The sequence below is a fragment of the Herpailurus yagouaroundi genome, unplaced genomic scaffold (assembly GCF_014898765.1).
Source record: "Herpailurus yagouaroundi ecotype Mexico unplaced genomic scaffold, PumYag 141, whole genome shotgun sequence".
NCBI lineage: Eukaryota > Metazoa > Chordata > Mammalia > Carnivora > Felidae > Herpailurus > Herpailurus yagouaroundi.
The window spans coordinates 42,326,939-42,350,617 of NW_024412396.1; the positions used below are offsets into that span (position 1 = coordinate 42,326,939).

At 37.8% G+C, this 23,679-nt stretch overlaps 2 protein-coding genes across 26 annotated transcripts in view; both read left to right on the forward strand.

Annotated features, from left to right (window-relative positions):
• The window catches only part of GPHN (gephyrin), a 645,091-nt gene extending 633,758 nt beyond the window's left edge, over nt 1-11,333 (forward strand). For 10 of the 18 annotated variants that reach the window (XM_040477424.1, XM_040477432.1, XM_040477431.1 and 7 more), the window contains 2 exons: nt 9,147-9,243; nt 10,334-10,467. In XM_040477424.1, the coding sequence (XP_040333358.1) occupies nt 9,147-9,243; nt 10,334-10,467 (231 nt within the window). Of the gene's footprint in view, nt 1-9,146; nt 9,244-10,333 lie in introns of all 18 variants that reach the window. The other 8 variants (XM_040477426.1, XM_040477422.1, XM_040477423.1 and 5 more) reach the window with 1 other exon arrangement.
• Nucleotides 11,334-18,416: 7,083 nt separating this feature from the next.
• Nucleotides 18,417-23,679, forward strand: part of GARIN2 (golgi associated RAB2 interactor family member 2) — a 35,817-nt gene continuing 30,554 nt past the window's right edge. For 5 of the 8 annotated variants that reach the window (XR_005790987.1, XR_005790989.1, XR_005790988.1 and 2 more), the window contains exon 1: nt 18,417-18,579. The gene's annotated coding sequence lies outside the window, so the exon portion shown is untranslated. The remainder of the gene's footprint in view (nt 18,580-23,679) is intronic. The other 3 variants (XR_005790984.1, XR_005790985.1, XR_005790986.1) reach the window with 1 other exon arrangement.

The window sequence follows — 23,679 nt, forward strand, 5'->3', positions numbered from 1 at the left end:
GTTATTTGTCTTTTTGCTATTGACTGGTAAGAGACTCTTATATATTTTGAATATTAATCCTTTATCAGATAGATGGTTTGAAACATTTTCTCCCTTTTCATAGGTTGCCTTTCCATACTGTTGTTTCCTTTGCTGTGCAGAAGCTTTTTAGTTTGATATATACTGGATATGTATTTTTTATACATAAAATACTGGATATGTATTTTTTATTTTGACAATTATGGATAATTGTCTATTTTTTATTTTGTGGCTTGTGCTTTTGGTGTCAAATACAAGAAATCATTGCCAAGACCAATATCAAAGAGCTTTTCCTGTATGTTTTCTTGTATTTTTACTGTTTTGGATTTTAAATATAAGTCCTTTATCCATTTTGAGTTAATGTTTGTGTATTGTGTAAAAAAGGAGTCCAAATTTAATCTTCTGCATATATATATCCATTTTTCCAATACTTAAACTGTTATTTTTTGAGAGCTTTGAAATAAATTCCAATGTGACAGAATGCTATGATTAGTTGACAGGAAGAACACAAGGCATAGAGGAGGAAGAAGGAATATTTATAAAATATTATTGTGAGAATATATTGGATAAAACATTAAGGAAACCTAAGCTTCAGGTATTCTTTCTTTTTAATTTTTTTAATGTTTATTTTTTATTTTTGAGAATGAGAGAGAGAGACAGTGCAAGCAGAGGAGGGGCAGAGAGGGAGACACAGAATCCGAAGCAGGCTCCAGGCTCCAAGCTATCAGCACAGAGCCTGACATGGGGCTTGAACTCACAGACTGAGAGATCATGACCTGAGCCAAAGCTAGATGCTTAAACCAAATGAGCCACCCAGGTGTCCCTAAACTTCAAATATTCTTAACATTGACCTTTTAAATATTGAGATTTTGTAGGCCAGCATATGAAGAGATATCCTCCTTTTCCTAAAATTTTAGTAAAAGCTCAACTATATATTCTGAAAACAGATTATCGGGGGATTTTCCAATAATCATGGTGGTGGTCTTATTTTAAATTTAATGGAAAAAGAAGAAAAACAGCCATCAGTAAACAAAAAGTATTCTGATCAAATCAGAAGGTCAGAGTCATAAAGCTTAGACATCTAAACCAATAATATGAATTTGCTCACCATTTTCATATTTGCTAAATTTAGAAAATAAGAAAAATCTGCATTGTTATAAGAGAGAAAAAGAGGATTTCTCTTTGACTTTGCAAAGTTCTTATGAATCCTTTCATTTATTTCTCATCTTAACATTCATTATCTCTTCTCTAAAACTGACTTGTGGCAGCTATCCTTTCTGACAACAGTGATGAGCTAGAGCTCTACAATCACACTGATGCATGGTACATTGTTCACACTGCCGCTCACTCCTGTCAACTCATGGAATTGAGAATTAGTCTAAGAATCAGTCAAACTCCCTTCTCCCACAGAGCAGTGTCACTGGGACTGTCAGATGGGTCATCAGTGTCCTTGGCTGTTTACTTCTTTTGGTTTTAACTCCTAAAATCACCCCCACACCTTTCCTGACATAACTGTCACTTTTAGAACATAACTTTATTCACTTCCTTGAAACATGGTAAAGCCTCTTGTCTGTGTTTTCTGACCATCCAATATGCAGCTTACAGACACCACTTATTACTGTTCTCCAAAATGGCCACCAAAATCACAGCCTCCCAATCCTTACTGCTTTCAGACAGTGAGGTAGTTATTAAATGCTGGTGTCGGTAACTCGTAGTGCTGGTTCTGATATAGCTGTCCTGTGGTTAGGGCAATGCTGCATTATTTTGAAAGGTCAACAGAAAAAATGTCATCTTTTGTATCAGTGCATTCTGACATCAATTTAGAACACTTGCACCATAACCTGGGTCAGTTATGATTGAAGTTGAAATACTTCTGGCTTTCAGTAGGCAATTAAAAACGTAACCTTAATTCACTGAATTATTAACCTAATGCTTCTACAAACAGATATCCTTTTGTGTTTCCTTAACACATTTCCTTAATATCCCATCAAAGTGCCCTCTACTGCCCCTTGTTCTCAACTCGTTTCTCTAGAAATATACCTTACACAACTCCTATTAGTATTAACAGCCCATCTCAGGCAATGATTAAGAGAAGGGAAAGGGAAAATATTTTCATCTCCCATGGGATTAGGCCAGCATGTGCTGGGAGAGTATGGGCATGTTGAACTCTACTGGGCTATTCCAATTTTCACATCTTATCTCTTCTCTTGAGCATTATTGTCTTCCTGCTATGAGAACTTCATGAATGCTTTCTGGCTGATGTCATAAACAGTAAAATACAAAGCATCTTAACAAAATGTTTATTTTGTTGGAAAATTACTAAGGTGTTTGCAGCTGTAGAGAGAAATATGATTATTTATTGTGACAAGATCAGTCATTGATCATTAAAAATGTTATTGGATACCTATTATATCATAATATTATGTCCTATAGATTAAAAAATGGATATGGAAAATTATAGGACTTTCCATGATTTATAAGAGATGTAAATCAGTTTTAACGTATTAGGAAATGAAAAATATATAAATGAAAATATAATTTATAAAAATTGTGGAAAACTTATTTTGAAACTGATCCATAGCAGCATGTGCAAGCATTTTAAAGTTACATGATAAATTTTAGATAAATGATTTACAGGGTGAATAAACTCAAGGATCTCTGTGGTAGACTAATGAAATCAGCGCCTCGTAACTTTTATAGCACTTACCAAAAAAGTTAACGTAAAGCTGCCTGAGCCACTCTTTGGAAGCTTTGACCAGATTGGAGCAAAGTCCAGGCCCCCAGCATCAACCAGGGCTTTGCGCATGTTATCTTAGGCCCCGGCCCAAGTAGAATCCCCTTTGGTCATCTGTTTTCTCACAAATTCTTTTCTCCAATCTGTACAGTCCTGCATCCCAACCTATTCCCTTGAACCTTCTGGAGTTTTCACTTTTTCCTCATTCAGGTCTTTGGCAAGTGTCTCATAGTCTACCTCTCTAGCTCACCTCTTACCATCAATTGCTTTATTTCTACAATTCTAAATATCTTTATTTCTACTTCAGCAAGTCACTTCCAATACCCTGAAGTACTTCATCCCAAAATCACCAACTCTGGTGTACAATTTAGGAACAAGGGCAAGTTACTATCAGTCTTTGTAAAAAGGGTATAAACACTCCTTTCACCCCTACCCTTAAGTCCTTAAGCTGCACTGGCTTTGTCACTTTCCTCACCCAACCTAAGTCCTGTGGTGTAGCACATCAACTTTTTTTTGCCTCTTCCTTCCATGATAGCCCACTCTAAAAATCCACAAACTTGGATCAAGCCTTCCTTCTTTATCTTTCACTTTTATTCCTAGGCCACAACTAGAGAAGAGTCTACAGCTGTTCACATTAGCACTTCTAATTTACAAACCTCAGCAGGGGCCCAAATTCCCTTCATGATCCTTTTATATCCTATGGATCAGCTTTTCCATTCCTTACAGCAGCCTTCCAAATCTTCACCATTCTCCTAAAACTGCTTCCACCATCCATATCCTCTGACTTTTGTAACCGAATAAGCCTGGCTTTGAATGATGGCTCCAACATTTACTAGATTATAATCCTTGACATATTTAATGGTTTCCTTTCTTCTAATCTTGCTTCCTCTTAAACCCCTGTTCTAACTCTAACCATGTAAGCATCTCCAACTAAAATGCTTCCATGCTTCACATTACCCCCGGGTTAAATCCAAACTGCTCATGTGAACATAGGAGGCCCTTCACCCCATGGCCTTTTTCCCTCTCCAGCTTCATCTGTTTCTCGTCCTGAACTCTCACCATAGTAAGCTATTTACTGCTTCCAAAATGGACATGAGATCCCCTGCCTATGCCTGTGATTATTCCCCTTCCTAGAAGGTTCTTGCCTAACCACCACCATCTCCTTTCTCAGTTTTCAAGACTCCTTAGTCATAAGACTCAGAAATCACATCCCCTGTGAAGCCTTTCTCGGTGTCCCTAAGAAGGGTTGGCTACTTAGCTTCTTTGTGCCATTTTAATACCTTGTTGACAGCTCTGGAAATAACGTTATTGCACTGGATTTGCAAATAACTATTTACCCTGAGAAATTTTTTAGGTCACTTCTCTGTAAGATGGACAGGACAAAGAGGAAGAACAAAATATTCTCACCTTTTTTTTATTAATAAATTTTTTTTAGGTTTAAGTTCATTTAGGTTCACCGCAAAATTAAATGGAAAGTACATAGAGTTCCCATATACCTACTGTCCTCACACATGTACAACCTCTCCTGCTATTGACATCTACACCAAAGTGGTACATTTGTTACAACTGATGAACCAACTGACACATCATTATCACCCAGGGTTATCAAGGATTCACTCTTAGTGTTGTATATTCATTGGGTCTTGACAAATGTATAATTTCATGTATCTACCATTGTCCTTTCATACAGAGTAGTTTCTGTGCTCTCCCTATTCATCCCTCCCTCTATGCTATAATCTTGATCTTTTTACTATCTCCATAGTTGTATCTTTTCCAGAGTCATGCAGCCTTTTAAGATTAACTCCTTTCACTTAGTAATAGGCATATAAGTTTCCTCCTTGTCTGGTGTACCACCATTTGTTTGTCAATCCACCTACTGAAGGACACCTTGATTATTTACAGATTTTGGCAATTATGGATAAAGCTGATAAAGACATCTATGTGCAGGTTTTTGTATGGACATAAATTTTCCCTTTACTTGGGTAAATAGCAAGGAGCACGATTGCTGAATTGTATACTAAGAGTATGTTTAATTTTGGTAAGAAACTGCCAAACCATCTTCCAAAGTTGCTGTACCATTTTGCATTCCCACCAACAGTGATTAAGAGTTTCCATTCCTCCACATTCTCACCAGGATTTGGTGTGGCCAGAGTTTTGCATTTTGACCTTTGGTAGGTGTGTAATGATATCTCATTGTTTTGGTTTGCACTTCCCTAAGGACATATGATGTTGAATATCTTTCAATGTTTACTTGCCATCTGTATATCTTCTTTGATGAGATATCTGTTCAGGCCTTTTGCCCATTTTTTAATCGAGTTGTTTGTTAATGAATTTTAAGAATTTTTTGTATAATTTGGAAAGCAGACATCCATCAGATGTCTTTTACAAATATTTTTTCCCAGTTTGTGGCTTATTTCCTCATTCTGTTGACCTTTTTTTTTTCTCTAATTTTCTCCCTTAAACATTTACATGTAGAACATATATGATACTATACCACATAATACAGTTTTACCTCTTTTCTAATGTTTATTTATTTATTTAGAGAGAGAGACCGCATGCACACAAGCAAAGGGAAGGGGCAGAGAGAGAAGGAGAGAGAGACTCCCAAGCAGGTTCCATGGTGTCAGTGCAGAGCCCAACACAGGGCTCGATCCCACAAACTGAGATCATGACCTGAGCTGAAGTCAAGAGTGGGACACTTAACCTACTGAGCCACCCAGGTGCCCCCAGTTTTATCTCTTGAGTGACTACTGCATGTCAGAAAAATATTTGAAAAGAAACAGAGGAAATAGTCTTAGTCCATAGCCCACTCTAGTTTTGAATGAATAGAAGAAGTCCTCAAAGGTGAAACATCAGGAGTGTCTTGGGAGCCCAGTCAGTTAAGCATCTGACTCTTGATTTCGGCTCAGATCATGATCTCATGGATCATGGGATCAAGCCCCGCATTGTGTTCTGCACTGACAGCACGGAGTCTGCTTGGGATTCTCTGTCTCTATCTTGCTCTCTCTGCACCTCTCCCATTCATGCTCACTCGCTCGCTCTCTCTCTCTCTCTTTCAAAATAAATAAATAAACATTTTTTTTAAAGTGAAGCATCAACTTTTTCACCGAAAAAAATGTGTTTTGTGTTTCCTCATGGTACATCATTCATGTAAGCACTGACACTCATAGTAAATAAGTGATTTCTTAAGCTAAGTGATATAATATGCCAGAACTATAATATCAGTACAGCTAAATATATTGGTTAATAAAGTATTCTGCATTTTCATAAAATACCATAAAAATCTAGCCGGTTTCATCTCAGCAAAAGGAACAGCTATTTGTAAGGCTACAAAAAAAATTGTATTCACCTCAATTTGATGCAATTGATTCTTGTTCTTTAAATTAACATAAATATCTTCCTTTAAAACAAACAACCCCATTTTGTAGATAAACAAACAGGTATAGGAAAGCAAAATAATTTCCTAACATAGCATGCCAGTTAACGGTACACCTGGGAGTAGAAGGCAGAGGTCAGATATCACCCCATTCTAGTATTTGTTCTCTCGTACTACCATGAGCCAATCAGTGCCTTTGCCAGGTGAAAACCTGCTCAGACACCTAACAAATAACACAGCCACGGGAATAGTCTTGTAGTTTAATTCTGGAGAACCCCATACACAGATTGAAAGAGAGAGAGACATTTTTGCCCTCAGCTAAGCACACAATAATTCAGGAATAATGGCAAGTTACCCCTCAGTAGATATGAAATAGAGTATAAACATAAGCAATATCAACTGAAAGAATTTAGTATGATTTAGCCAAGGAAAAACACTTCAGCATTGAATTTTATTCTGGATTCCAGAGGAAAAGCAGGGACTGTCAGAGTGAATAATTAGAATGTTTAAAAAACAGAGTAACCAGAATAGATTGGTGATAGATTTACCTGAATCAAAATTTCTAGGATATTCTTTTTTATTATTATTAAATATAATTTATTGTCAAATTGATTTCCTTGTAACACCCAGTGCTCATCCCAACAGGTGCCCTCCTAAATGCCCATCACCCACTTTCCCCTCTCCCCTGGCTCCCCATCTACCCTCAGTTTGTTCTCAGTATTTAAGAGTCTCTTAGAGTTTGCCTCCCTACCTCTCTGTAACTTTATTTTTTTTCCCCTTCCCCTCCCCCCATGGTCTTCTGTTAAGTTTCTCAGGATCCACATATGAGTGAAAACATATGGCATCTGTCTTTCTATGACTGACTTATTTCACATAGCATAATACCCCTCCACTTCCATTCACATTGCTGCAAATGGCAGGATTTCATTATTTCTCATTGCCAAATAGTATTCCATTGTATATATAGACCACATCTTCTTTATCCATTCGTCAGTTGATGGACATTTAGACTCTTTCCATAATTTAGCTATTGTTGAAAGCTCTGCTGTAAACATTGTGCTATAAACAAGTGCCCCTATGCATCAGCACTCCTGTATCCCTTGGGGAAATTCCTAGCAGTGCTATTTCTGGGTCATAGGGTAGATCTGTTTTTAATTTTTTGAGGAACCTCCACACTGTTTTCCAGAGCGGCTGTACTAGTTTGCATTCCCACCAACAGTGCAGGAGGGTCCCTGTTTCTCCACATCCTTGCCAGCTTCTAGAATCTCCTGATTTGTTCATTTTAGCCACTCTGACCGGCGTGAGGTGGTATCTCAGTGTGGTTTTGATTTGTATTTCCCTGATGAGGAGTGACGTTGAGCATCTTTTCATGTGTCTGTTGGCCATCTGGATGTCTTCTTTGGGAAAGTGTCTATTCATGTCTTCTGCCCATTTCTTCACTGGATTATTTGTTTTTCAGGTGTGGAGTTTGGTGAGTTCTTTGTAGATTTTAGATATTAGCCCTTTATCTGATATGTCATTTGCAAATATCTTTTCCCATTCCGTTGGTTGCCTTTTAGTTTTGTTGATTATTTCCTTTACAGTGCAGAAGATTTTTATCTTGATGAGGTCCCAATAGTTCATTTTTGCTTTTAATTCCCTTGCCTTTGGAGATGTGTTGAGTAAGAAATTGCTGTGGCTGAGGTCAAAGAGGTTTTTTCCTGCTTTCTCCTCTATGGTTTTGATGGTTTCCTGTGATCACATACTGGGTCACAAAACAGCCCACAATAAATATAAAAGAATTGAGATCATACCATGCACACTTTCAGATCACAATGCTATGAAACTTGAAATCAACCACAGGAAAAAGTCTGGAAAACCTCCAAAAGCATGGAGGTTAAAGAACATCCTACTAAAGAATGAATGGGTCCACCAGCCAATTAGAAAAGAAATTTAAAAATATATGGAAACAAATGAAAATGAAAATACAAAAATCTCTAGGATATTCAAGCTGTAATTGAATCATTTGATCTAAGCAATACCTGTTCTAGTTGAATAAAAGGTTTCTCTTCCATTTTAAGGAGAGTAACTTCAATGATTATTGTGCTAATGGAAAATGTTAATTCTCATACACTGGAACAAGTCTTATATTCACCAAAATTGAACTAATCTTTGATAGGCTATCGTCCATAATTATACACTATATAAACTTGTTCAAGGAATACCTCTTAGGTACCTACTACCAAGACATTATCACTTTGATTTATCAGATTTCAAGATGAATTTAATGAAATAGATTTTTTTAATGGCTCTAGGTTAAAGGTTGATTAGTCATTCTACATTGCATGTGTAAACTGAAGTTGCTATATTAGAAAGGTTTTCATCCTTAATGGAAAGATATGAAAGATGCCATTCCATAATTCTTTTATTACCAGTGATGTGGCTAAACAAAAATGGTATAACTTTTAGTAGAGACTACTTTTATTTGCCTGAAAGAGGTTGTATGGTCAGTATTGGGACATGGGGAATATTCAGGAGTAAAAGAAAGTGTCCCTTTTATGTTAAAGATAGGTGTATGAATTGGTAGCTGAAGAGTGCCTCAGTAAATATTTATTAGATGGACAGACAGGTGGATGGACGGACGGATGGATGGATGGACATACATATAAATAGATATTGAGCTTGTTTCTTTAGGTCTATTTCTTTTATTTTTCGGTGTTAAAATATCTGCTTTCTCAATTCTTAGGTCAGAGGTACCTGTGCTATCAACCCATAAAATTAGACTTCAAAAATAGACCTTCTCTTTTTCATCTGCCCTTTTCCCCACTGTGAATACCAACTTCTTAGTCTTCTCTTTTCACTGGAACAACCCAACTTCTGGACGTCTGTATTAAGAACATAAGGTGGTAGAGGTGGGAACAGCAGAATGCCAAGATATTTTCCATGTCTACTTTATTCTTTGCACAATTTCCACCACCCTGTAGTTTTAAGGGATGATCAGGTGATCAAGTTTGTTTTCATTTACTCTATATTCTATAGTTATCATGTGATGTAAAACTGGATCCTCGCCCAGAATACCATCGCTGTATATTGACTTGGCATCACCAAGAACCACTGCCTTGGGCACAGAGCACAGGTTAGTCATTCACATCTGTGGGTATGTCTATCCATGTATCCCATTAAAACACAAAATTTATGCATAACCCCCTCCTTGGGCACACCTAATTTAGTAATTGTTGTACATTTTCCTTTTTGAAAGATTAGATGAGTTAAATTATTCCCTAATGGTATAGCATAAGAAGAAAATAAGAGTAAAAACAAAATTTTACTTATTCCATGGAGCCATATTTTCTAGATAAACACAAATTTAGAATTATGGAAGATTTTTGTCTATTTGTTCAACCTCTAAATTCTGAGCACAACTTTGGTTGTACTATGAGTATGCTACTCTGAAATGTGAGATTAAAGCTCAATTATAATGTGATCCTCTGTAGCCTCTACTATACCTTAAATATTGGTAAATTTTAAGCACTGAGAAATCAATATTGATAACTCAAGTATTCTATAGTTACCACCTCTACACTTTAAACTTTTATCCCCAAGTAGTCTAGTCATAGTTATATAACTTCTGATGTGTCTCCAGAAAACTGTATTACCCTCTAAACAAAGGTCCTATCAAGTGCAAACATCAGTTAACAGAGGGAATAAGTACATAGGCAGTGTCTCCCCCAGACTTACATTCAAATTGGCCACCAACTCGTTAGTAGGACTGTAGGCAAATTACCTAACCTCTTTTGAGTGTTGTGCAAATTAAATAAGATAGTTAAGTAAAATGCCCACCACACTATCTGGTATTTAATAAATACTAAAAAAAGTGGTAGCCACTGCTATTATTATCTTGTTTTAAATAAGTTTTAAAAGCCTCTCTTTTCAGACACACATAACATTTTTTAGCCTGAACTGAGAAATTCTATGGCGTTTTGCATAATGCTATAAAATCCTATTTTATTCTTTTTAGGCAATAATTTCTGCTGTTTATTTTTAGAGTTTAGTGAGAAGGTAGTAGGATACAGTAGCAAGAAAAGGGACTGGGAAGTCCGATCTTCTCTCTTCCTCTTGAAGACCTGTGTTTCTGTTCATGGGTGTTTATTTTGAAAAGAACCGCAAGGGCTCCAAATGTACACAGTGTGCTGCTTATGCTGCTGTAATGAGATATTTCTTTCTAGGTAATCAGATGAGCAGCCGTCTGATGAGCATGCGCAGCGCCAATGGCTTGTTGATGCTACCTCCAAAGACAGAGCAGTACGTGGAACTCCACAAGGGCGAGGTGGTGGATGTCATGGTCATTGGACGGCTATGATGGTCCCAGAGGGAGAAAGCTTTGATGCATGTCCACATATCATTGACTGTATCCTGTAATATGCAACGGCACAGCTAGTTTTTCTGATCTGGATAAAAGTTGATCTGTATAGTCAACATCTTGAACTATATTTCAAAAGAATTTAAATACCTTTTAAAGAAAAAACACCTAAAAATAAATCTTAACAGACAACTCTATTCTGATTATATCAAAGCAAATTTTTTCTTTCTTGCAAATTGCTTTGTGTGTTCAATGCTAGGTCTGATAGCGATAGCTTTTAGTAGACAGCAGTAGGTGCCTGCAGAACTTGTGTTTTTCTCATCTTTAAAATACAACTAATTATGCTCTTAATCAAGGCTGTCTGCTTATTTATACTAGCGTAGGCAACACTTGGATTCCCTTCTTCGTATGCTTCATAACCGCTTTTCAGAGAGCTTTTGCTTGTTCTTTATCATGTATCGTGTTTATGTGCACAGTGCCAACAGAAGAGTGACCGGGTGGAGGCCCAGCCCTGCTGCAGGGAGCACCCTCACCTGCAGAGCGCCCGGGAGGCGCCTCACCCCGGTAGCCTCATGGCACAGTACTCTGGGGCGGTAACTGGATACCTTTTATTTGAATAAACAAACTGGGGGAAAAATGCTTCCTTAAGTGCTGACAGCCTTTTTAACCAATACATTTAAAATTGTACAGAACAAAAAATAAAATCAAAGACTGATCTTGTACAGATATTAGTGTTACCAGCATTCATGTGGAAATCAAGAGCAAAGAAAAAATAGTGTTAAACAACTCTGTACCATAACATTTTCTGTAATGATACTGAAACTTAATGAATAAAAAAAAATCCTTGATCATTATTTAAAAATCTATTGTGTTGGCGTGTTATTAAAAAACAGAAGATTGTCATGCCATTCTGATGGGATTCTGCTTGGATAAAAGGAATAGTTAAGATAATGTGGCAAGGGTAAGTGGTGTAAAGGTGATTGAAATGTAGTATAATATATTCTGGGGAGCCTGGGTGGCTCGGTCGGTTAAACATCTGACTTCAGCTCAGGTCATGATCTCACGGTTCAAGGGTTTGTGCCCCACCTCAGGCTCTGTGCTGACAGCTTTGAGGCTGGAGCCTGCTTCGGATACTGTGTCTCCCTCTGTCCACCCCTCCCCTGTTCATGCTCTCTCTCTCTCAAAAATAAGTAAACATTAAAAAAAATTTTTTTTAATAAATTCTGCATTTTATCATAGCGTTGTGATCTACAGCATTGTGAAAATACAAATTAGAAAGTACAAGACAACCTATAGTCAGTCTGGTCTTTCCAGTCATGGATAGAGAATAGCAAGCAAATTTAGAGGGAAGAAACTTGATACTGAGGAAAAGAAACTAATTTCTTATTAGAGATGCAATAAAAACAAATTTTAGACATCTACAGTTCTTTGGAATGGAGGAAAAACAAGAACTAATGAACCACAGTATTGCAGATGAGTAACTGGAAATTTTTTCATGTTAGGAAGGAAGTGAGAAATGGGAAAATTCTGTGCTACACGTGGAAAATATACAAATAAAATATACTTTATCCACTTGGCTCCTGTAATAAAAACTTAAAGGCACTTTCTAACTGGTGATAACAAGGGACATTAAATATCCTGTAGGGTATACATAGCAAAGCAAACAACAAAAATTGGGCTACTAGTGAATAAGGTCCCAAATGATGATGGTGAATAAAGCCAAGTAGTAAACAAGGAAAATTTGATATTGATATCTGATATTTCCCGAGTTGAAAATAAAATGATCTATGTTTTAAATCTTTTATATTTTCAGTTAAAGAACATAAGATTAATCACTAGAAGTTAAATGAAAGATCATGTAAAGTATTCTTTGCCTACATTCATTCATTCATTGAGCATCTACTATGTGCTTGGGTGCAAGGTACATCCTGCTACTATTTACAAGGATGAAAGGAATAACAGCTGACACTATACTGCATCAAGGGAAATAAAACTGTACAAGGAACTATAAGATTTAATATGGTTGATATTTGATAATATATGTGATAAATGTGATAAATGTGATAACATTTCAAGGGGCAGAGTGGCATTTTGGTGGATCTTGAAGGAAGGGTAGAATTTTGATGATGATGATGCAAGAGGAAAGGTATTGCAGAAATAGAATTATGGACAATTGATAATAATCATTTTTATTATAGAATGGAAGTTCCACAGGGCAAAGATTTTTGTTTATTTTGTTCACTGGTATTATCCCCAGGTCCTTAGAAAAGTTCCTGACATATATACACATGTGTAAATATCAGTAAATATTTGTTCAATGAAACACGTAATACAGAATTTACTATATGCCAGGCAAAATTAAGCACTTTTCATATGTTTAATTTTCACAACAGAATTAGTGCTATTATTTATTATTTCTATTTATAAATGAGGAAACTGAGGCACAAAGAAGTTAAGAAACTTGTCCAAGGTCACATAACTAGTTAGAGAAAGAGCTAGGATTTGAACTTAGCAATCTGCCTTCAGAGTCCATACTCTCTTTTTTTTTTCTTTTTCTTTTTCTTTCTTTCTTTCTTTCTTTTTTTTTTTTTTTTCTTGAGAGAGAGAGAGAGAGAGAGAGAGAGGGAGAGAATCTTAAGCAGGCTCCACGCCCAGCCTGGACCTCGATGCTGGGCTCCATCTCACACCCTGGGATCATGACCTGAGCCAAAATCAAGAATTTAACATTTAACCATCTGAGCCACCCAGGTGTCCCCAGAGTCCATACTCTGAAACACCAAGTTACAGAAACAAAATTGATACATTTGTAAGACCAAAAAAAGTACATGTTTGAGGCCAAACTATGAAGTTCTTGAAAACCAGGTTAGGGAATCTAGATCTATTCTAGAGATAATCAAACTGTTAGAGACTCCTGATCAGGGAAGTGTTCAGATCAGAACTGTCTTTTTAGGGAAAATGGCCTGGCAGCGTTGAGGAGGACAGATTGGATTGAGGAGAAACTGGAATGAGACACCAGTTAAGAAGTGATCTGGTGGTGAGGGGTGATGACAGCCTTAACCTTAGTGGTGGAAGTGATGGTGATGGGGAGATCACAACAGATCAATGTACCTCTGAACATAAAGAATGGAAAGAATTTTGTTACTGATTTCAAGTTTTGGAAGGGAAGTTAGTAGGAGTAAGAGATGAATCAAAGTCCTACATCTTGGCTGAGAAAATGTTAAACCATTAGCAAAAAGAAAAAGAATTTTTTGGAGGAGATGATGAGTTTGGATACGTATTTGAGATGGTAGAGGAATACTAAGGTAGATATGTCCTGTTGGCATTTGAAAGCATAGGTTAGGAGTTCACAAAAGAGATACTGTCTGGGTGTAATCTTGGGGATCGTTCACATGGCAGTGGTATTTGAAACATAAGGGTGGTTGGGAAAGATTAACAGGAGAAGAGGAGAGGGCCTTGGGGAGCTCCTTAGTTTAAAGAGTTGGACAGAAAAGACCATGAGTGGAATGAAAAGAAGAGCAGTTTGCTGAAGAGGAGGAACCAAGTAGTGCAGTATCCCAAAAACCAAGGAGAGTTTCAAGAAGGAAGGATAATCAACTGTCAAAAACAAAAATGTCAAGCATGAAGGCTCAAAAAGATTTGCTGATTAGGCAATCATTTGTGAGCTGCAAGAGTGCAATTTGAATAGTGGGTTGAGGACAAAAGCCAGATTGCAAAATAGGCACTGTGAATACGAATTATTTGGAACTTGTACATGAGAAAAGATAGATACTTGGATGGTAGTTTGAACTGATAACAAGGCGGAAGAAAGATTTTTGTTTGTGAGTTTTGAGAAAGGAAGAAAACAATAGTGAGCATATTAAAAATGCAAAAGTAAGGTTCCAGATGGAGAAAGAAAAGGAAGAAAGGGCTGGATTTAAGGATGCTTGGGGTCTAATTAACCTGGAGTAGAAATGGAACATTTTTTCCTTCTGAGTTAGAAAAGAGAAAAAAAAATGAGTGTATTTGAAGTAGATACAAGGGAAATTTAATTTAAAATTTAAGATTCAATGAAATGGTTCTACTTGGCACAGTGGGAATCAATGTCATTTAATCTATTTGCATTTATTTGATCTAAGTTATTTTAGAATTGCACATGTATGATGTGTTACCCTTTTTTGTCTTAGTTGATACTTAAATAAAAGACTATAGATGATGTCTTCAGATTCTTGCTTATAACTATATGGAAGTCAAGCAGTTCTTTTTTAACCTACTTTTTTGGTTCTATGTTTTAGTTGTCTCAAACTATATCACACAATGAGGAAAAGAACATAAGCACATTAATTGCACCAAGTAAATGCTATTAAGTGATGTTGCATGTACAACAAGTGGATTCTTCGGATAGCTTTCATTTTTTAAATTATTTGCTAATGAGAAAACTTTGTGGATCTGACCCACAACCAATTCCTGATCTTCATGAAACTCTATATAATAAGGTAAGTCTTTATCATTCCCAAATATAGAAAGTGGACATTTGTGTAAGTACAGAATTCAAATCAAATAAACTATGTATCTTGTTATACCAGTGATGATGGATCTGAATTAAATAATGCATTGCATTCTAACATGCTTATAACAAGCATTAAGCTGGACTCTAACAGAGAACTACATTGTTACAATGTTCATCAATAATTTGGCCTAGAGACAAAAGGCTAAAGAGTTGCTTGATTTTGGCCATTTTGTATGGTCAGTTACCAATATTTCTCCTGTAGTACTTTTGCAATAACTCAATAATTTATTTAACAAGGCTTTATTAAGTCCCTGCAGTGTTCCAGGCTCCATGCTAGGCACTGAGGATACAGTGATGAGTGAGACAAAGACTCTGACATCCAAGTAGAGGAGATAGATTTTGAGAAAGAAAAAAAAAATTATTTGAAATACAGATTATGAAAAGTCTATGAAGAAAATCCAATATGTTAGAGATTAACTGGGTAGAGGCCTAAATCATATTTGGTGGCTGTGTCAGGGTGCAGCCATTAATAAAAAAGGGAGAAATCACACTATGAAACTTTAATGTAGGAGTAAGTTAAATAGGTGTTAGAGACCTGGAAAAGCACAAAGGAAACATTAAGATGTCAGAGGAATAACTACAGGAAGCAACTATCACAACTGGGTCTGGGTGGCAGGAGGAAGAGTTTAGAGTAATCAGAATCTAGAAGCTCAGAAGTCAGAGCCTTTGGAGCTAGGACTCAACCTTTTAAGGAGTGGGCACTGCCCAGCTGCTTATTCTGAGTTGGGGGGAAAAAATGGAGGCTAGAACCGGTTGCTGTTGCCAGGGCAACACTGACAGAAACAAGCAGGGAACAGGAAGGACCACCAGTTCCTTCTTCCTTCCCTCTGCTTTCCAAGCTCCCTGCAGTCTAATGCAACCTCTTACTGAACCTTACAGGAAGCCAGCTGGCAAAAAACTGCAGCCAGCCCCAGCACCACAGTGCAGAATGCAATGGTAGATTTAGAGCTGAGAGACGATCACTGGTCAAGTGATGGAGAAGGGTTCTCTAAACAAGTGACCTTTGAGCTCAGATCTAAAGATTGAAAATAAGCCCCACATGTTAATAATTAAGAGAATAGCATTTCAGAGGAAAGGGCTTAAAGAATACAACTTCAGAAAGGAGTCAGAGTATGATGAGGGATGGGAGTGTGGTCTGAGATATAATTCGAGGGAGGGAACTGAGGCCAGGATGGAGCCAGATCATGCCCACAAATATGCAGGCTGTTGGGTGTAATACTAAATACACACACACCTTATAATGCAAATCTGCTAAGAGCATTGGGAAGCCGCTAAAGGTTCAGGTGGGAAAAAAAAAAAAAAAGTCTATTATTTGCTAAATACCCATTGAATACAAGGCACCATACTTGACAAGGATTCTTGCAAACAAGGAACTCATTCTCTACCTTCTAGCCTGTTCCTCTGTCTGCATTTTGATTTCTGGTCTACCCAGTTTCCCAACCAGAAACCTCTGAGTCATTCCTTCTTCTCCCCACATCCAATTCGTCACCACATTCTGTCAACTCTACCAATAGTTATGAAGTAACCCTCTCTTTTCTATGCTCACTGCTACTACCTCGGTCTTTCCTCTGCCCCAAGAACTGCCCTCCCCATATCCAGCCTTCACACTGCTGCTAGAGTGATCAATCCAGAACACAAATATCCTCAGGCTAAGACTCTTCGTTTGAAAACTACTTCAGCAGATGAGGTCCAAGAACCCAGTTAGGGCATTCAGAGCCTTCCGGAACCTAGCCCCTGCCTCCTCCAATTTCACTTTTCCCCCCTCCAACTTTATGTAACAGCAGACAATTTGCAGTTACCCCTTCAAACCATGTCATTTTATGCCTCAGTGCCTTTGCACAGGATGGCTACTCTTTCAAGGCTTAGTTTGGGCATTAACTCCTCCAGGAACCCTTCCCTTAAATCTCCAAACTAGACTAAGTGCCCCTCACCTATGCTCCTACTTATCACTGAATCTCATTGGAATAGTCTGCTTATATGGCCCCCAGTTGATCGTAAGTTCCTTGAGGGCAAAGATGTTCCTCTTTGTAACCCCAGCATGCATGGTGCCCTGTAAGTGGTAGGTACTCATTACTGAACAGACCAACAGAATTGACCTTATGTAGCACTCAGCAGGGGGCCAGAGCCAGAACCTGACAGGAAAATTTCATATCCCAAGCTTAGAACATGCAACAGAGAAGAGCCCATAAAGGTATGAGTTAGTGAACACATCTCATGAAGGGACAAGGACAGAAGCTAATTGGTCATGGACCTCACTTTGACAAAAGCACCTCAAATGCTGACTTGTGGCATCATCTCCAAATGAAGTTACACATATGGTTTTATATTCTATGCATGTTTTAAAAACATTAATATTTTAAAGGTAAATGTTTAAAATCTTCCATGATTATTTCCCTCTTTTGCTATTCTTCACTCTTTAATACACCAATAGCCAAAAAAAAAAAAAAAAAAAAAAAAAAAAAAAATGGAAGTGAGATAATACCAAAGACTTTCATCAGGATTAACATTGACCTGGAAAAAGAGGAGATCATATTTATTGAAAAATGTTTCCTGGCCCTGAGGCAGGAAGAACAGGAACATGGCAAGTGGTGATCATGCAATAACTGGGCTGAATGAAGAAATAGGTGACTAGAAATCTAGTCCACAGTACTCATATGACTCCAGGAAGAGTTTTCCAACCGGAAGAGGACATTCAGGACAGAAGACAGGAAAAGGAGTATCCAAAGCAAAGGTAACAGGAAGCCCTTTGAGTCTGTGTGTGGAGAGACTGCCCTTGTCTGCAGACTGAACCAGTTACATGTGGAGAGCTATCACCAGAACTGATGCCTTTTTTTTTTCAATTGGGAACTCTTTTTTTTTTTTTTAATGTTTCTTTATTTTGAGATAGAGACAGCACGGTGGGGGAGGGGCAGAGAGAGAGGGAGGGAGCGAATCCCAAGCAGTCTCCACATATGTGCAGAGCCCGATATGTCTAGAATACACCAGACGCTGGAAGCATGAAGACACCTCTGCCCTGTAAGAATGCTACAGTCTTTTGAAGCTTTTCTTTGCAGAAGCTCAAAGTGATTTCACTATGTTGAAGTTTCAGAAAATTGGGATGTAAGGAAATTGATGAATTATCAATTGAATGGCAAACAGTATAAAGTGTCTTCAACTTTCTCAGCATGGTATCTTTTCCATGGTGATTCTACTGCTAAGTTGACTTTTTTCTCCAAAGAAGCCTCTGTAAACTTCACAGACAACCGGAAGTACCGCTCCCCAGCTGCCGGTGGGAATGCTGGCAACACTTGATCTCAGCGGCTGACGTTCAGGGCTGCTCCTTCCCAGGGCTCTTCTCTTACTTCAGAGACTGTGTCAACACATTGTGATGCAGGAGCAATAGAACAATGCCCAGAGCAGCCTGGCCTCCTCTGCTTCTTTTACTAAGTGGTTAGTTGCCTACCTGGTAGACATAAACACCTTCTGACAAAGAAATGTGAAAAGAGTTGGAAACCTGCTGTTTGGAGACTATTCTCCTACTAGACATCCAAGAGATCTCCAGAGATCTATTTCAGCCTCACATCTATGTAAGTACAATTTCAGTGCAGACCTGAGGAAGAAGGAAATGGATAGTACTTGAATGAATTCAAGTACTTCAAGGGCAAAAATGTCTATTTTCTTTCCATCTTCCTCTTTTCCTTCTAGTTTCATGTCTTATACTACAACCAGAACAGCAGGAAAGCTCAGAGACTTAACTCTAGCTACTGGATTTTTCTTAAAAATAATTTCATTGAGAATTTGCGTTAAAATGAAAGCAAGTTTTCTAATTGTCTTTAAATTTTGGTTTTCTGGGCCGCCTGGGTAGCTCAGTCTATTAAGTGTCCCACTCTTGCTTTCAGTTCAGGTCATGATCTCATGGCTTCGTGAGTTCAAGCCCTGCGTGGGGCTCTGTGCTGACAGTACGGAGCCTGCTTGGGATTCTCTCTCTGCGCCTCCCCCACTTGCTCTGTCTCTCTCAAAATAAATAAATAAACTTTGAAAATAAATAATTAATTAATTTTGGTTTTCCAAACCATTACCCCAATTTTCTTTCATTGAGTGAGAATTGAATGAACTTTTGGAAAGACCGTCACTTTTCATTATTCAAATGGGAGAGAAGATCCAGAATACAGGGCTTTCCTGTTCAAAGCTGAACGATTAGCTGGGGGCCCCATGGGGAGAATTCGGTCCACAACAGTCCAACCTTCTCAAAGGTGACCAGAACTGCAACATAGAATTGTGATGCAGCAATCCTAAAAATATGTTTACTAGTGTGTTAAGAATGTTTAAAAAAAAAGCTAAGGAGATGCTATGCTTCAAAGTGCTATGAAGAACCAACCTGAAAGCACAAGTACCACAGAGAACAAGTAATGGGTAAACACTGCCATTTAAGAGCTTTTATGTAATTACAGATGAGAAATAACGCACACAGAAGAAAAGGCAAGAGAATCTAGGTGGTCAGTATAAGGGCGTTCACTATAGAATTCTTTTTGTTTTGTTTTGTTTATTCTTGAGAGAGCCAGAGAGAGAGAGCATGAGCTGGGGAAGTGCAGAGAGGAGGGAGACAGAGGATCTGAGGCAGGCTCTGCACTGACAGCAGCGAGCCCGACTCAGGGCTTGAACTAAAGAACCATGAGATCATGACCTGAGCCGAAGTTGGGACACTCAACTGACTGTGCCACCCAGGCGCCTCTCACTATAGAATTCTTAAAACTTTGCTATAGGTTGGAAAATTTTTTATAATAGACTACCAGTGGGAAAAGATCAAATGGGAATGGTAAATAGCAAACAATTATAGACACCCTTCCAAATTAAGTGATCAGAAAAGGCCCTGAAAACATTTCCATGTTGGCTCCCAGACTCCTGCTCCCTCCCTTTCCCAATTTCCATTAAAGTCAAACTGTCACCAGTCCACAAAATTCACAGTGACTACATTCATTCCTGGGAAAATCAAGACATTCCACCACCGCCCACAGGTGAATATACTTCACATCCACACTATTCTTAGCCCTAATAGGACCTTGGTCATCTTGAAACATTACCCAGAGAAGGAAGTCTGGTGATGTCATGGGAAGTCTGGAGCAAAGCTGAAGAAGTTCCATCCCTGAAATATATACAGCTCATTGCCCTCTGTGTTTCATGTCCCCATTAAACTGCTGGCATTGGTTTCTGATTTGTAATCCAATTTAATATGGAATCTCTCTACCTTTTCTTTTTACTAAAAGTAGCCAACAATGCTTTTTCAAATGACAGTCATATTGTAATTCTCCAGAAAAATGCAACCTTTTGTAACTATCTCCTGAATTAATCTTCATCTGGTTAAAGCCAAAAGAGAGAAAAGAGGATGGGGGGGGGGGCACTAATTAAAAGAAATAACAAAGAATGTAAAGAATCTGCTTGTGACAGGATAAGTTAGGGTCCATCTCAAATACAATTAGATTCCTTCACGCTCTGTAACACAGTTAAAACCCTTATACACACTCTCCCCGTACAATACTTGCTTAATTAGATGTAGAAAACATTTATTGAGCCTAGGGAAAGGCATAAATTATCACAAAAACATAAACTGTGATTGTGAAAATGAATACACAATCCTTGTAGAACAAGTTATAACAAAAGATTCTGTGTATATGTGAAATGAAGCCAGGTTCCCCTGATGCCCTATAGCAAGTCTGCTTTGTTTCTCTGCTCTATTTCACACATTCATTCAAAACGTATTTATTGTAATTCTATAATATATACATTCACTGGCCCTTTGATGTGATCAGCCTTTTTTAATACTAAAATTTACTTTTTATTTATGAGTTTTATACTGCAGACCTTTATTGTACATGTAATGTTAATAAAGCAAGATAGTATGAACTTCCGTAAAGAATTTGCATAAATAAGCCTTGCTTTATTTTTAAAATATTTATGTAGAATCTACAAATGGTGTACTCATTAATATGAGTAACACTGTTGCAAATTTCACTTGCAACATCTCTCTGCTCAGATTTCTCATCATAATGATTGTGGTCATATCATTCTCTAAACTGCAGTGGTCACAGGGCAATGCAAGAGAAGCATAAATGCGTAGGAATTTATGCTTCATTATCTACATTTATCCTTATTAAAAATGTATCCATGGAGGGGCACCTGGGTGGCTCAGTCGGTTAAGCATCCGCCTTCAACTCAGGTCATGATCTCACAGTTTGTGAGTTTGAGCCCCGCGTCAAGCTCTGTGCTGACAGCTCAGAGCCTGGAGCCTGCTTTGGATTCTCTGTCTCCTTCTCTCTCTGCCCCTCCCCCTCTTGTGCTCTGTCTCTCTCTCAAAAACAAATAAATGTAAAACTTTCTGAGGGGAAAAAAATGTATCCATGGAAATGATGGAAATGTTCTAAAGTGAGATTATGGTGATGGCTGTACAATTCTGTAAATACACTAAAAATCATTGAAATTGGTGAAGTTGATACTATGTAAATTATATCTCAATATCTCAATAAAGCTATATTAGAAACTGATCCATAAGTAAAATTATTAAGAGAACAAAAATATCTGGAAAAGTCCAGCCCACACAAATTAGAATTATTTTGAATCATCGTAATTAATAACAATATCTCAGTAAGGGTTGCTAATTGGATAAGAGGGCTGGGGGCTATGAGCTATCAGGCTGTTCTGGTCTTCCCACAGGAAAGCACAGCAGAGCACAGGGAACTTATCAGAGTGAGGGCCATGAATTATCTACTGCTTTTTAAGAGAAACTCATTTCTCAAGCATCAGCTTAGCCACTGGGCACAATTAATTTTGGTACATCTTACAGAAGATTGTGATGTTCCAAATAGGTCCACACCATGATTGGTAACTCCTGCTTTTAAAATATTTAATGTTATAGGAAAATATTAATATGTATTATATGTAACATACAATGTATATATCTAACATACAACATTGTGTATTTTACATATTATATAAATATATATTTATAAAACTAAAAAGATATATATACCAAAACTTTAGTACTATCTCCAGATATTGAGAGTAAACCTACTAAATAGGGTCTTCTTTAAATTTTTTGAATGTCTATTTATTTTTAAGAGAGAGACAGAGTGTGAACAGGGCAGAGAAAGAGGGAGACACAAAATCCAAAGCTGGCTCCAGGCTCTGAGCTGTCAGCACAGAGCCCGACGCAGGGCTTGAACTCGCGATCATGAGATCATGACCTGAGCTGAAGTTGGACACTTAACCGACAGAGTCACCTAAGCGCCCCTAAATAATTTAACAGTTGATGATTATGCTTTGGGATCTTTGACAAAATGTGTGGTGGTGTGTGTGTTTAGCCAAAATTGGTTTCATAAAACAATTCATATGTCTCAAGAACAGTGCAGTCTCAGCTCATTACCAGGATAATGGGAGAGGTGTGGGAAGGGTTTGTGGTGGACAGATTGGTAATCTCGAATGACAGTTACAACAAAACCAGTTAAAATTCACACATTTATTTTTACCATCTATACACATGATCCAAAAGTGTCACAACAATTCTGGAACAAATGTTTAGAAACGAACACCACACAGGTGAAGATAAAAGATTCTGTTCCATTTTCAGCTCCTTAGCTGATCTCCTCTTTGTTCCAGAGTTCAAAATGGATGAGAAGGGCAAGGCCCAGTGTGGCTGCAAATTCACTGCAAATTTCTTCTCTGTGGCCCTAATTTCACAATTACACTTGCAACCTCAGGAGATTGTCCACTGACTGCTCTCTGGAGGGACTGTTCTTGCATCAAAGGGATCCTGGGGACCACATAAATGACTGCTGGAAGGGGCATTCCCTAGTCCTAGTGACCACAGAGAATCCACAGATTATCATGAATTTGCTAACAGTAGACATTGCAGGTTGTCACTTTTCTTAGAGTGATTTTTTTTTAATGTGCACTTTGTCACTCACTTCTGGATGAGCAGAAGTTGACTACTGCATTTCATCAGATCTAAGATCCATCAATTATTATATCCATTATGTTATGGACCACTGAGAAAGAAAAAAAATGCTGCTAATTACACAATTAAATGCTTTCTCATTACTTAGAAGTTTTCCACACAATGTCTGTCATACTCTATTCTGTCATCCTCTGTGCATTTCTTAAAAGAGTGCTCCACTCCAGTCTCTGGGAACGTCTTCCTAAACTCTGACAGGTCTTCTGCAAGTTTTATACTGGAACTTTCTTGACCACATCAGAAGGTATCAACAAAATGTTTTCAGATTATCATTAGAAACACATTTTATTTTTATCCAAGTATAAATTAATATACAGTGTTATATTTCAGGTGTACAATATAATGATTCAACAATTCTATACATTTCTCAGTGCTCATCAAGATAAGTGTATTCTTGGGATGCCTGAGTGGCTCAGTCAGTTAAGCACCTGACTTGATTTCAACTCAGGTCATGAGCTCACAGTTTGTGAAATCGAGCCCCGTGTCAGGCTCTGTGCTGACAGTTCAGAGCCTGCTCAGGATTCTCTCTCTCTGCCTCTCTTTCTGCACCTACCCTGCGCACACTCTCTCTCTGTGTCATAAATAAATAAACTTAAAAAAAAAAAAAAAAAAGAGGGGCAACTGAGTGGCTCAGTTGGTTGAGTGTCCGACTTCAGCTCAGGTCATGATCTCACGGTTGGTG